The 14,470-nt window shown below is 39.9% G+C and overlaps 1 protein-coding gene across 1 annotated transcript; it reads left to right on the top strand.

Moving 5' to 3' along the window:
* The first annotated feature begins 5,678 nt into the window (after positions 1–5,678).
* Positions 5,679–14,421, top strand: LOC127007042 (uncharacterized). Its single transcript, XM_050877549.1, has 8 exons — positions 5,679–5,769; positions 6,971–7,039; positions 7,641–7,870; positions 8,146–8,362; positions 10,497–10,595; positions 10,720–10,845; positions 11,323–12,204; positions 12,799–14,421. The coding sequence occupies exons 2-8, from the start codon at positions 6,979–6,981 to the stop codon at positions 13,404–13,406; spliced, it is 2,223 nt and encodes a 740-aa protein (XP_050733506.1). The 5' UTR covers positions 5,679–5,769; positions 6,971–6,978; the 3' UTR covers positions 13,407–14,421.
* The last annotated feature ends 49 nt before the right edge of the window (positions 14,422–14,470 follow it).

The raw sequence follows: 14,470 nt of genomic DNA, 5'->3' as shown, positions 1-14,470 counted from the left end.
TTCGGGAAGTCTTGTATTCGGTAAGTCTTGTATTCGGTAAGTCTTGTATTCGGTAAGTCTTGTATTCGGGAAGTCTTGTATTCGGTAAGTCTTGTATTCGGTAAGTCTTGTATTCGGTAAGTCTTGTATTCGGGAAGTCTTGTATTCAGTAAGTCTTGTATTCGGGAAGTCTTGTATTCTGGAAGTCTTGTATTCGGGAAGTCTTGTATTCGGGAAGTCTTGTATTCGGGAAGTCTTGTATTCAGTAAGTCTTGTATTCGGGAAGTCTTGTATTCTGGAAGTCTTGTATTCGGGAAGTCTTGTATTCGGTAAGTCTTGTATTCGGGAAGTCTTGTATTCGGGAAGTCTTGTATTCAGTAAGTCTTGTATTCGGGAAGTCTTGTATTCTGGAAGTCTTGTATTCGGGAAGTCTTGTATGCGGGAAGTCTTGTATTCGGGAAGTCTTGTATGCAGTAAGTCTTGTATTCGGGAAGTCTTGTATTCGGGAAGTCTTGTATTCGGGAAGTCTTGTATGCGGGAAGTCTTGTATTCAGTAAGTCTTGCATTTACCTCACTTAAACATTTATTTTCTCTTTAAAGATATCAATCGTACAATCCTTCCGCTATTCCACAACGGTTATTTTTTTTGCTTCCTTCCATCCCAAAACTCTTTCTATCTATAATATAAAGTTTATTCGCTTATTTCCACTTTTCCCTCTCAAGTTTCCGTTACTCAATACCGACGAGATTGCTGTTTTGCTCTTCGTTCGGTCTTTTTATCGGGTACACAAATAAACTCGTTATTTTCACTTTTCCCCTCAACGTGTATTGAAATTCCTGCGCGACCGGCAAGAACAAACAACAACAGCCACTTAGGAGGACAAAAGTGGTACTGTTAACTCAAAAAATAAAAATAAATAAATAAATAAAACCAGCGGCAACTTCAACTTCCCCTCACGATTCACTCAGCGGCTGCCTCGCATTGCTCCAGAGAGAGAGAGAGAGAGAGAGAGAGAGAGAATGTGAACGTAATAAGTAAAAATAAACACCACGAAACAAGCTTCACTAGACTTGGCGTGTGGAGGCGAGTAAGTTTTTTTTTCTTTCTTTTTCTACTGTGTGGGCGAGACGTGTGTGTGTGTGTGTGTGTGTGTGTGTGTGTGTGTGTGTGTGTGTGTGTGTTCTTACCAATCTGTAATTATAAATGATAGAATCGAGCTCGTAATGTTCCTCGTGTGTGTGTGTGTGTGTGTGTGTTGGCGGCCAGTTCGTGACTGAGGGTATGTTTTCCTAAGTGCATATCCCTATTAGCATAAAAAGGGCCATACGGTCACCCTATTTTTTGGTCCGACCTTTGTATGATTTACCATGCCGTGATCACGAGCTGGACTCGTCATCTCCACTGGGTACGGCTGAGACCTTCACACACTACACACCCCATCCCCCATTGCTCAAGGGGGGCAGTAACCGCTCCCTGTCCGTGGAAAAATCCCGGCCTGAGCGGGGCTCGAACCTCCGCCTGCCAGGCCGCGAAGCCTGACAGCACAGAGCTTTAATCACTGACCTATCGGAGCGATGTGTGTGTGTGTGTGTGTGTGTAATTCATCACCATCACGGCCTGATCACGTGTTGGACTCGTAATTGCCGCAGCAGGTACCCTCCCGACATGAGCAAGTGCTCTTTATCGTCGATCTCTGGGTACTGCCAGGACCTCACACACCACACACCCCATCCCCCTTGCTCAAGGGGGGACAGTAACCACTCCTAGTCGACTGAAAGAATCCGGCCTGAACGGGCTCGAACCGCCGCCCTGTCAGACCGTGAAGCCTGGCAGCGCAGTGCTTTAACCAGTTGCGCCACGGTGTGTGTGTGTGTGTGTGTGTGTGTGTGTGTGTGTGTGTGTGTTAAAACGGGCTATTACACTGGGCAAATTTTCCGTGGATCTTCAGTCATAAAATCGTCGATTTTTGCCAACGTGGACATACTACCGTCGTCATCCTATCACACTTGCCTCGCACTCTCAGCGCACCGTGGTCTTGACCGACACATTTTCACAAGTATGGCTGACGTCCCTGTTCGCACCCCCGTTTTCACTCAAAGTGCTGTTGCTTTGGTTCTAGTGACACTCAATTTACACAAGCAACGGAAAAAGAAAAGAATGTGGAGGCGGCAATGGCTTACAAGAAGAGAGGAGCGCAGTGAAGTGATGCAGCTATTGCAAGAACTACATCTAGAAGACAAGGAAGGCTACAGGCAATGGATGAGTCAGCAAGGACCAGATTTATGAAATATTGAGCCTTGTGCAACCATCTATAGCCAAGAAAGACTCAAGGCTTAGGAAATCACTGTCTGCTCTTCCTTCTATGTAGTTTTTTTTTTTTTTTTTTTTTTTTTTTTTTTTTGCATACAATTCATGCCTGTGATCCTGTGCACAAAGCTGGCATGTCCCGTAATTTCTCAATTAAAGTGGCCTCGGAGGCCTTGGTCCAGGCAACAACACTCATAGCTGTGCGAATGTAGGGACAGTAGGGTGTAGCTTCTTCCTCCTCTTCTTGTTTCTTGTTATTGCTGCTGATGATGATGGTGAGTACTGAGTAATACCATCGTCCTTCGGTGAGATCTACCGTAGCTTTGGAAGATCGATGGACACGTCAGAAAACCACGGAAATGAGAACCACGCCAGCGGAAATTGTGGTTTGACTGAAGATCCACGGAAAATTTGCGGCTGGTGTGATCTCGCTGACGAGAGGCAGCCTTAACTATATATCTTTTTAAATACACATACTTGTTCTTTGTAATATAATTGTGTTATAAAGAATGTAATGAAAAAATAACATCATTGCTTGTCAGGAAAATCTTTACCCCATATTTTTTAAATGATGAAATAAATTTATCATAATGTAATTACTTGTAATAGAAAATAAAAAAAAATAATAAAAAACATTATTACATGAACGTTAAACTTTTATCCAATGTTCATCATGTGAGAAATAGCTCCCGAGAAGTCTATTACGGGATGTTCCTCGAATTTCGCGGTGGCAGACTTCAGTCTTGTATCTAAAGGATCCAGTACTTCTTTGGTTTCATCAGCGCCACGCCTGCTGCTACCTCCTCAGCTGCCACCTCCAGTCAAACGGCTCTTTTTTATAGCTTTGAAACAGTCGTCAACCATCTAGGTAGGTAGGTAGGCAGGCAGGTAGGTACACAGATAGATTGATAGATAGATAGATAGATAGATAGAGAAATAGACAGACAAACAGATATATAGATAGGTAGATAAAGAGATATCGATAGGTAGATAAATAGATAGATAAATAGCGCCTCCTCTCCTCTCCCTGCCCTTGCGTCAAAATCTTCGCAAAGGTGCAAAGATCAGGTTACATCATCGTTCTGTGGTTTCCGTCTTTTTACCTTGTTTGCGATTTATATACTCTCGCTCTCTCTTTCCTTGAACAGAAATCGCCGCCTCCCATCCCTGTTGTCTACTTACGCGCTGTTCCACTCCCGTCTTTTGATTATTATTCGTGTTTTCGATATTTTAGTTTTCCTGCACCGTATTCCCTCTAGCTGTTCCATCCCTTGCCCGTTATTTCAATCCCGTCTTTCACTTGTTATTCGTGTTTTCGATATATTTTTTGTTTTCCTCCAGCGCGTCTCCCTTCCCTCCTCACCCCTGTTTCATTCTCGTCTTTCACTTTCTATTCATGTATTCGCTATTTCAGTTTTCCTCAAGCGCGTCTCCCCTCCTGTCCCTAATACCGCCGTTTCAATCCCGTCTCTCACTTTTTATTCGTGTCTTTGATATCATTTTCGTTTTCCTCCATCGCGTCTGCCTTCCCGTCCCATCCCCGTTGTCTTCTACTTGCTTGCGCGCTGTTTCATTCCCGTCTTTCACTAGTTATTTCTTGTTTTCAATTATATTCTTTGTGTTTTCCTCCAGCGCGTCTCCCTTCCTCTCCCTCCCTGTTGTCTGCCCTCCGCCTGGACTTGCACTCCACCCTTGCCACCGCCTTGCTCTGCGGGCGGGGCAGTTTTTATAAGGCGCGCAGGGAACACCGTTAGTAGGGACAAGTCGAACAAGGTCAACCAGCCAAGCCCAGGTCTCGCTGTGGTCAATCTAATATATTTTTTTTCCAAATTATTTCTATCAAGGATGGTTGGGCGATGTTAGTATGTTATGTGAAAGAGGGGGGAGAGGGGGGGGGAGGTAAGTGGATGAAACTGAACTCGACACAGAGACAGTGGAATCCCAGGCCTCACTAGATACGATTTTTTTTGCCCATTGCTATATTAGTGTAGTTACTATGGACCATATCTTCCACGGAGTCCGCTTGTGCAGCCTGCGTGTGTGTATGTGTGTGTGTGTGTGTGTGTGTGCAGTCTGCGTGTGTGTGTGTGTGTGTGTGTGCAGTCTGCGTGTGTGTGTGTGTGTGTGTGTGTTATATCGGTGACCGTTCAGTGAATCTAGGCCTATCAAAATACGGTTGTTAATTAAATTTTCGGTATACATTCATTTAATTATTTTCATTTATAAAAAACAAAAAATCAACAACCCTGCTTTATGTTAATACGTCTGCCTTCAATCCGGCTGAAGTATCTGCCTGAGTCTGCCATCGCTTCATTCTCTCGGGGCCGCGTCTTGACTGGGCTCCGAAAATGTGACTCTTCCTCTCCCAGACTCTTACATTTCCAAATCTCCAACATCACACATTATCTCTCACCATCGTAAAAACTCGGAACAGCGGAAAGCATACATGGTGTAGACGTTAGAGGCAAATAGATAACTAAAAACGTCCAGGATCAAAATCATTTCAGGAGTGAGGAGAGACTACAATATCGTCGCTCTAAACCTAAACCTTCTTTTGAGCTGCTCCGCTTTGTATCGCTTCTTAGGTCCTACTTGATACTTCTTCACACTTCCATACTTCACAACGCACACTTATAATTCACTGCATAGGCTACACTTATACACTTCACCCTGCCTGCAATGAGCTCTGTTTTTTTCTATTCACTTTCATGCTTCCAATAACTTTGCTCTTTTTATTTTCTTCTCCTTTGTTTTCTTCACTTTACCATACACTGGACTTTTCTTTTTGCATTTAGCTTTTCTGTCCTTATGTTTGTTTTCCACTGTTACACTAAGTCTTGTTCTTTTTATTTCTCTTTTATTGTTGAGTTCTCCTTCTCCCGCGGCTGCCGAGCATTACCGGAGATGGAGAGAATGGTAGAGGGGTCACTATGTTAGTTAAATAACTTAAATAGTCGAATTTATTAGTAAGATATGGAGTTTAGAAGCATTCAGTAAGACAGTAACAGTTGAGAACAAGAAGTATTTTCTCTTCAATAAAGTTTTAGAAGAAGATTGTCATATATGCGTATACTTTTTAGATATAATGCATAGGTAGCCTACACAAATATTTTTTTACAGTATTCTCGACGCAATGTGCAATCTATTAGTTCACTTTATTTATAGTCTACTCATGTGTGTAGGGTCAATATTGAACAGGGATTGCGTTGTGGAAATAAGCCCCTATTGACTTTCTTGTGCCATCCACCACATGTAGCTACACCTGCATATGCTCGTGATTTATTCATTATAGAGTTCCCACATTAATAAATCAATGCATAATCAAGCCAACAAGTCATGTGGTTCGGGATAAGCAGCCTGTATAGAGCGAATATCTATGTGTTTCTATGTAAAATCCGCGCCATCTAGTGCCGGGGCAGAGCGGCGCCGTGAGGGTCGGCGAGGCAGCGGCACCGAGGGACTCCGCGGCCCAGCGCCAGCACGTAAGTGGGACGTCCTTAACCCCAGACAAGATGTGGCCTCTGCGAATGAGCTAAATCGAGGTCCTTGTCGATGCTGTCATGCAAAGTCTGTCAGTTATTTGCCGAGTAAATAACCCGTGAGGAGCGGGAGTAGACAGGCAAGCCGTGTAAATGCTTTCCCAGGGCAGCCTCAGCAGGAGAACCTGGAGAAGGCCCCTGCATGACCCGTTCTTCCTAGGCGGCTCGTCAAACAAGAATAACAATCACGGGCCGATTTTTCATTCTCCAACTATTAGGAGACGTGTTAGGTCCAAGATCCATGGCATAATGACCATAGAGCAGTAGGCACCCCTAGTAGCCGCTGCTGAAGCCTCACTGGTACATGAAGTATGAATACATAAAATTCCAGTTTACTCTCCTGCTTAGCGACTTGGCCTTTCTTCAAAGACCATCAGCGAGAATGGTCAAACAAAGATTGATTAGCATACCTACATGCCACCTCTTACTGAAAGCATCTTGCAAAACAATAAAATGAAATTAAGATGTTTTGATGGGTAAAGATATAGTTTAACCTCACTATCTCAAAATACCATGTATGCCGTCATATGCATAGTTAAAGGATGAAAATATGACCTTTAAGTACAAAATGAAGGCATGCATAGTTAGAAACTAACCTAACGTAACCTTGCTAGCATCGCTGAGACTGCAGTCTGGGGTGCAGTAGTTAGGTTTGATTGTTACATTTTCTTAGATTATTTTAGTTTTTAACCATATTTGCCTTTATATAATTAAAGGGCATGTTTTTGACCCTTTAACAAAAGTATGAAGGCATGTATGGTATTTTTAGTTGGTATAGACAAACTACTACATATTTACCTATTGCTTGATTGTGTGTAATACAAACCAGGTATTTCAGTATTGAAGGACCCGTCGCACTCTGGCTTTGCCACTTTTTTGATGGATCTAATTGTACTACTCATCTCTATAACCATTTCCTTTAGAAATGAATTTCTACAAAAAAAAATTTCCTTTCACTTAAAAACTTTGTGCAACTCTCTACTGTGAGTCATTTTCCTAAGATTATAGAAAGATGGTAGAGGCCCCCCTCAATAGGTTTTGTTATGTTGCAATTATTAATTTAAAAATTTATTTAAATAAATGCTTGATTTTTTATGAATTTTGCAATATTTTGTGCTGCAGTGTCATTACTTGTCTATTACAGAAAACAGTATGCAGAAAATCACTGAACTGGAACCCTCTTTGACATATCGTCCCCTCAGAGACTCTCCAGGTGAGTTTTACTGATGCTGCAGCAGACACAGACTAAGTTAAACAGGAACCATGTAATAAAGAATGGCACAAACTTGTTATCTTACTCTTGCCCACTCTGTCACTGAGGCATTTTGATGGTCTGTTCCCTGGCATTCACCACAGTTACCATATTTTTTGGTACATAAGATACAACTTGGTTTATCTCTGGTGAAAAAACTGCACTCACATTTACTATGATATTATGTAATTTTTATGAGACTACTTTATTATCAAACAAAAGCAACTGTTAATGCAGAAAAAAGATGGATCAAGTGAGCAGGTGGCATTCTTGAGGAGAGGGGATAATGAAAGCTTGCTAAGGATCTTGACACTGTCTTCTAATTATTATTGTTGTGTCTTAGTAACACCAGAGTAGTTTAGCATGTGCCCTAAAATATATTGTTTCCATATTTGAAAAATGCATCATGACTCATTCAGTTTTCCAGTTTTGCTGTCTGTTAGATTTTTTCAGTAGATAATTTAGATCCCCTACAATTGGCTGTATATGATACATCAAACAAGTTGAAGCTAATGCAGTGAGGCACAATAGTAAATCTTTACTAATTAATAATTCATTTCAGGTCACTGTGCTGAAAAAACTGCTAAAGCAAAGTCGACATCTCAAGAATTTGCAGTAAACTCTAGTACCTCTGCTGAAAAAAACAGAGTGACACACAAAGCCCAGTCAGCAGAATGGGATTTTCATGGTTTTACCAGCTCTGAGAGTTCTACCACTTCACCACTTAAAAGAAAAAATGCTGATGCTGATATGAGTGCCATAAGTGAACACAAAATCTGCACCATGAAAAGTGTAAGTGCTGTAGATAGTAATCAAGATTCCTGTATATCAACTGAAAACTCAGGACAATAAGTTGTTCTAATGCTTCTTTTGGCAATAAAACCCAGCCTTATATGGATGAGAAAGCATCCTCTTTCTCATTAATTCCAGAGCTCAGTAAGGATGATGTCCCACAGCCACCCGTGATCTAAAACTCTCAGTGCCACATTACCGTAACTGTAACAACTAATAGCAGATCTCATTCTAAAACTGTTCAAGCAACTCAAAACATAAATACTTCTTTACAGTCTGAAGATCAGAATGGAGGCCCTCAACCAGCAGGAAGCTCACCAGAGAATTCCAAGTCAAACAACTACAGTGTTGCAATTGCAAGATGGCTTGAAGCTCACTGTTACAAAAACAAGGCTTCCGGGTTTTCTAATGAAAACTTGTCTAACACACCCTGCATGAAAAAAGGTTCATGTGACAAGTGCCAAGTCGATATTAAAAAAACTCGTCAACCAGGTAAAGAAATGGACATATGTTGTAACCATAAAAGCACATGCAAAATTAGAGTAGGAAGATTTTAAAAGAATAATGAAAAAAACTACACCATTAGTTAGTGCATTATATTATTTTGCCTGCCATCCATGACATCCCATATTTTAAAGTGGAACAAGTTTGCATGTTGTGGGCCCAAGGAAATCAAACATATATTACAACTCTTTCACCATTCTAACTGTTAAGGACAAACAATGATTTATTCACTCACACACTCACAGACACACACACCCACTCTTTCTCCTCTCTCTCAAAAAGGTTTTTTGATGTTTGTTTGTTTCTTTGTTTGAATGATAAATTGCATACCATGAGGCTCTACTTGTCGACATAAAGCTTGAATATTGCAAGAACCCCTTTACATAGCAGTGGTGGGCACGGTTCTGCTAATCCGCTAATTGCTCATTAGTGAAGCTAACTTTTTCATTAGCTGATTAATGTTTTCGCTAACTTTGGAAAGAGTTAGTGGACCAGTTAGCTTCCGGTAAATGTAGTTCCTCCTCTGCTAACTTTAAGTCCACTAAAAAAATCATACAGGTTAGTTCTTATCCGTTGTAGGCAGACACAGCACCAGTTGAGCCACATGACGCAGTAATTCCAGGGCTTCCACTTTTGGGTAAATTACGCCTTAAAATAGGCTAATTGGACAATTATTAGGGAAAATTTTTGGTATTTTAGGGTATTGCATCTTTCATTTCCAACTCTTTGAACTGGGATTTAATGATAAGAATTCAATATTTTCCACCTGACAAGAAATAAACAAAATAATAAAAATAAGTGTCAGTTATGGAAAAAAATTAAAAATGCATACATTTGCGGGAATTCTTGGGTAAAATATGCAGATTTAGGATAAACTGGAAGTGGAAGCTTCTTTCTTTTCTCTTCTTGTTGTTGCTTGTTGGGCTCTTTGTTCAGTTCAGCTGCAATGTTGTCACCGTGTAGTCGCATTCATTATTGTCGCCTTGTTTTTTGTTATCGACGTCATGGAAAGTGACCCGAGTGAGGACGTTTTTGTTCCTCCTGAGGATGCTGACCCTGTTTGGGAGCCGGCAGCAGCTGTGGGTGCGGCAGAGGACACTCAAGCTGACAGCCAGAAGTCCCAGAAGTTCCAAAACCCATGGCCCCACCTAGAGAAGTACCGTACTTTGTCCTTAAATCAAGGGATACGACGAACGCCAATGTCTTGCACTTTCTGCGCGTCATGTGCCACCCCTAAGAAGACAATGCATGCTATGCCTTTCTGGAAAGCTTTATGTTTAAGCTACAACATATTGAAATTTCAGGTCACTAGATCTGTTTTTTACCCTTTCCATCTGTGACGCAGACGTCGGCGTCACAGTATGGAAAGGGTCAAGAGGAAATGGAAGAGGATTAATCCTCTTCTAAACCTCTCAATCCTCCTCTAAATTCCTCTTAATCTTCTTCCATTTCCTCTTAAGAGGTTTAGAAGAGGACTAAAGCCCTTTCCATACGGTGACGCCGTCGGAAGCCGATGTCGGCGTCGCCGGAGTGAGGGGGTTAAGGGTTTCAGAGCCAGAATACTAAACCGAAGCTAAATCCACATAAAAAAGTTAGCGGTTAACAGTTAGTGTTAACTTCCACTAATTTCTTTATCATTTTAGTGGTTTAGCATAAGAGAAGCTAACTTTTTAGTTAGTGGATTACCAGTTAGTGAAGCTGAATTTTCGGTTAGCGGTGCCCACCACTGCATATTAGGTAATATGCATACTATGATCACACGTGTTAGGCACATGGAATCAATCTTAGTGCTTGACAAATGTCAGTACTGTATTATGCAGTCAATTCCTGAAATAATGATAAAAGTAATAAAGACCAAGATTATTCAAAGGTAACAAGACAGAGGGCAGTGAGTGGGGCAACAGTGTGCATGAGTAAGTTTTGTGGCTGAAATGTATTTTTTGTTTATTAGTTTATTCTTTTTTCTTTATGTTTGTTGGAATTCGATATTCTAACTACTTGTGAGAAAAGATAGAATTTGGTCATAATTATATGACACCAATGTTAACTATATTTCCTATTACTTGAGTATTCTCCATTCTTTGTTAATGAATCTCATACTAAATATGTTATGTTATTTCAGAAAACAATGTGCGTGATGGGAACTGTGAACAAAAGAAAAATTCAGCATCAAAGATAACGAAGCTGAGTGAAATTATCAAGCCAAATGACTGTCGGACATGTTAGTTTTCCTTCTTGGTTTAGTTTTTATCTTATGATTTTTTTTTCTGAAAGTATGTGGAGATAATTTCACAAACTATTGATATTGGGAAATTATATTGACTAATCTCAAATACTATTTACAGATTCTGGCCCTATTCAGCGTCGCGTTGTAAACATGAAGGAAGGCGGCAAAAGAACTATTATGATTGTGAAAAAAGAGTCCCTCAAGAACTTACAAGCCAAGGGTCTTATTCAACCAATTCGAAAATGTAGGTATTTTTTAACTTGTATAGTTGACTTTCTTTAACAAATAATTTTGCTATCATTTATGTATCACACTTTTAATGTTATACAGAATGCTTTGACCATTAATCCAGTCACTAAAATAAATAGACAAAAGTAATTCTTTCAATCTGACTCAACAGTAACAACAATACATACTGTGCTTATCTATATCTATCTATCTATCTATCTATTTATCTACCTATATATGGATAGATAGATAGATACACATATTTATATGGCCACTTTGTTCAGTGGCAGTATTGTATCCAGTGAGACTATTTGTTTCCTGCAACACTGTAATGCTACAGTGTTGGATTAGAATATGATATGTTAGTGTGGAGGTCATGCTGGTATGAATGTACTTATGTAGATAAATATGGAAACAAAGAATAATAGGGAAAAGTACAATTGTTTTACTTGACATTTCAGCAGATTGCAGTCAATTTATATTTCCCTTTCAGATGTGCCTCATCAACCAAGTGCTTCTCAATCCTTACAAGAAACAAATAACCAGTTTTCTTCAGAAAGTACAAAGCATCTCGTTGGACATACCTCTGAGAATTTGAGTTCAAGAAAAGGAGATGCATTGGTCTGGAAGGATTCATCCATTGTTTGTGAGGGCCAAGAGCCAAGCACAGAATCTAGCAGTGATCAGTGTGCCTACAGCAATTCCTCAACTCAGACATGTAACCTCCTCAAAACAATTAAGGGTCTCCAAGCTCCTGTTACAGTGTCATGTGCAGATGTCAATGGATCTGATTCACAGTCCATTAAATTTACTGTTCAGCTGCTTGGAGGAGGTAACAAATCTTCAGGGACAAACCTCCCTCAGCATCAAACAGCTTCCTCAAATAGTGGTCCTCTCTTTACAGTTAGTCAGCCTAGAACACAAACCAGAGCTCTTGTAGATTCTAAGCAGCCTTCAAGTAACTCCATAACATCTTCAAACTCTGAAGTAGATCATCTACAGATAAGCCCAGAGGAGAACAGATCAACTGGTGGCTGTTCTGTACTTGGTTCTGTGAGCTTAGATGAAGATATGTCCTTTGAAATCGCTCAAGATAAGGGCACTGGTTTGCCTTCTAAAGATAGCACTGAAGTTAACTGCTCTGATAGCAGGACCATAGGTATAGAAGGAGATACAGTGGGAGATAAGCCTTCAAAAACAAGGCCCCAGAAGAGAGACAATGTGCAGTGGATTGCCATGCCTTCATCAGGAACTGCTGTTAAAGAAGAGCAGACAGATTCTCATAGTAAAAAGTTGCCTACCATAGCTCTCACTTCTTCAGAGAAGCCTGGTGTTATCTACAAAGCCATTCCTGTTGAATCACTACTTCAAACAGGTATGTCAGATTTTCATATTTCATCATGTATTGTTACCATAGTGTTGTACTGTGACACATTACTTTATTGATAGTAGTAGTCCAAGGTAATAACATAAGTGATGTGAAAATAGCTGTGACTCATTTCACTATAAACAATACCTTTTGATATACAGGCTCTTCCCCCTTTTTCCTCATCATCATCTCATCGACGCCTGCTCCTAGGAGCTCCCACCAGGGGATCGCCTCGGCAGAAGAGTTTCCATTTCTCTCTATTCAGGCACTCCCTCCTTGCCTGATCAAAGTTTCTCACGGATCTTTCCCCCTTCTCCATTCACTCCATGTGACCAAACCACTTTAAAGTCTGTCACTTCACTTCTTCCACCACTCCACACTTTAACCTCTTTTAACCTTTGCTTGTATATTAAATTTATCAATTATTTTTTTAAGGCTTCTCACCATGATGTTGTTATTGCATCATGCAGAACAGTAATATTTTTATTGGCTTTGTGTAACATGGATGAAGTGCAGTGCACCTCATTTATGAATCAGAGACAGGTCTGAGTTGTTCTTTTTTCATGATGTTTACAAGTTTCATTATTTTTTTTTCAACAGGTCAAAAGCTGCATATCACACCTTCATACAAATCTGCGAACAAAGAGCTGAAGGTTAAATATGCCCGCCTTCTGAAAAAGCATAGATACAGGTATCATATGCTGCTTAAAAAATACACAGCTCTTCAGCAAACATGTGCTGAGCTGAGTGAGCCTGGGACACCTCAACAATTTATTAAAGATGCTCATAAATTTTTATCAAAAGAACATGTTCTCTTTCTGGAAAGCCAAATGTTTTTGAGAAACCGGGCTGGATCAGGCAATAGATTCTCAAGAAACTTCATGAAACTCATGATAGAATATTATAAGCGGAGTCCAGCGGGCTACAGATATCTGAAGACAATATTTACGGTGCCATCTGTACCAACTGTCCAGAAGTGGATGAATAGGTCATTTGAGTTTGGAGATTTATATGGCAATGCACCTGAGGATAATAGCAATGAAGCCGATCCACCACCCAAATCAAAGGTCAGTGATACTTCTCAAAATTCTAACTCTAATCAAAAAAAGGTTTCAAAAAAGAAAACAGTAGAAAACATGGAGTGTGAAGAGGGCTCATCTGATAGTGATAACTCAGAGGACTGTAGCCTTAAAGTGACTGTATCATAGGATGCACAGTGTTTCAAATCAACAGTCACCCAGCATGTTGAAAAAGAAGGATGTGCCAGGTTGTAACAGTTTGAGGAAGGATGAAACCTCCAGTGAGTGGGAAGTTGAACATTATCAACAAGCAATAATTTCAAGGGCTGACAGCCATTTATTGCACCATGCCAGAATGATGTAATAGTAATGGCCTGTGCTAATACTAATATTAATGGCCATTATCTATATCCTCTCTAGTGAATATTCCTAACGTTACCAATGCCAGATGTTTACGTGAGTTTATATTCTTAATGTCGTCATAATTTCAAATATTTATGACCTGCATATGTTTCATTATCTACCGTTAATATTATCAATTCTATAAATCTAGAATTAGAAGGGAATATATCATGAAGCCTGAAACAATCAGTAATAAAGAGTCATATATTTATTATGTATTACCTGATTGTATGTGTACCAAGATATTCTGTGGTCTATATTGGTGAAGGCTGGTAGAATTTTGTAACCAATTTATACCAATCAATAAATATATCTTTCTTAAGAATTTTTCCACTGCTGTAGTGCAAACTGAAATCCTCACTCTGTTTATTCTGCTTTCCGGTTGTTGGTCTTTCGGTGAGGACTTGAACTTTATTTCTTATTATGATGTGGATTTGTTATTTTCTAGATTGAATTTTTTTACTACTTTTACTTCCTTATTCCTTTTTCTGTTTCTTGGAGATGACATCGCTGTTAGCTGACATGATACAAAATTACTGGTTCACCAAGAAATTGGTCCTGGCAGACTGTAAGACAAACATACCACTTGAATGTTTACTACCAGCGTCATATTTGCTGCAGCACTAAAAAGGCCTTCCATGATGTGATTTGAGTGTGAGTAGCAATGCAGAAACATATGATAATAGTGTAGCCTTTCTAAGACAAAAATATAAAAAAATGGAGACCGTTCTTATGGCTAATTGTGATACTACTATACACGCACACATGTCAGTTGCATACAGATAGACAAATGAACTGACAGACAAAATGAACAATAGCAGAAATAGTTGTACATAGTGCTAGTAATGGTG

The sequence above is a fragment of the Eriocheir sinensis genome, chromosome 34 (assembly GCF_024679095.1).
Source record: "Eriocheir sinensis breed Jianghai 21 chromosome 34, ASM2467909v1, whole genome shotgun sequence".
Taxonomy (NCBI): domain Eukaryota; kingdom Metazoa; phylum Arthropoda; class Malacostraca; order Decapoda; family Varunidae; genus Eriocheir; species Eriocheir sinensis.
The sequence above is the reverse complement of the archived record's forward strand: the minus strand, read 5'-3'. Positions and strand labels throughout refer to the sequence as shown.

What these genes read in the sequence shown, in the direction of transcription:
- LOC127007042 (XM_050877549.1), top strand. Translation starts at nt 6,979, where the DNA reads ATGCAGAAAATCACTGAACTGGAACCCTCTTTGACATATCGTCCCCTC. An exon ending in TCCCCTCAGAGACTCTCCAG is followed by an intron (nt 7,040 to 7,640) that starts GTGAGTTTTACT and finishes AATTCATTTCAG; the next exon opens with GTCACTGTGCTGAAAAAACT. An exon ending in TAAAAAAACTCGTCAACCAG is followed by an intron (nt 8,363 to 10,496) that starts GTAAAGAAATGG and finishes ATGTTATTTCAG; the next exon opens with AAAACAATGTGCGTGATGGG.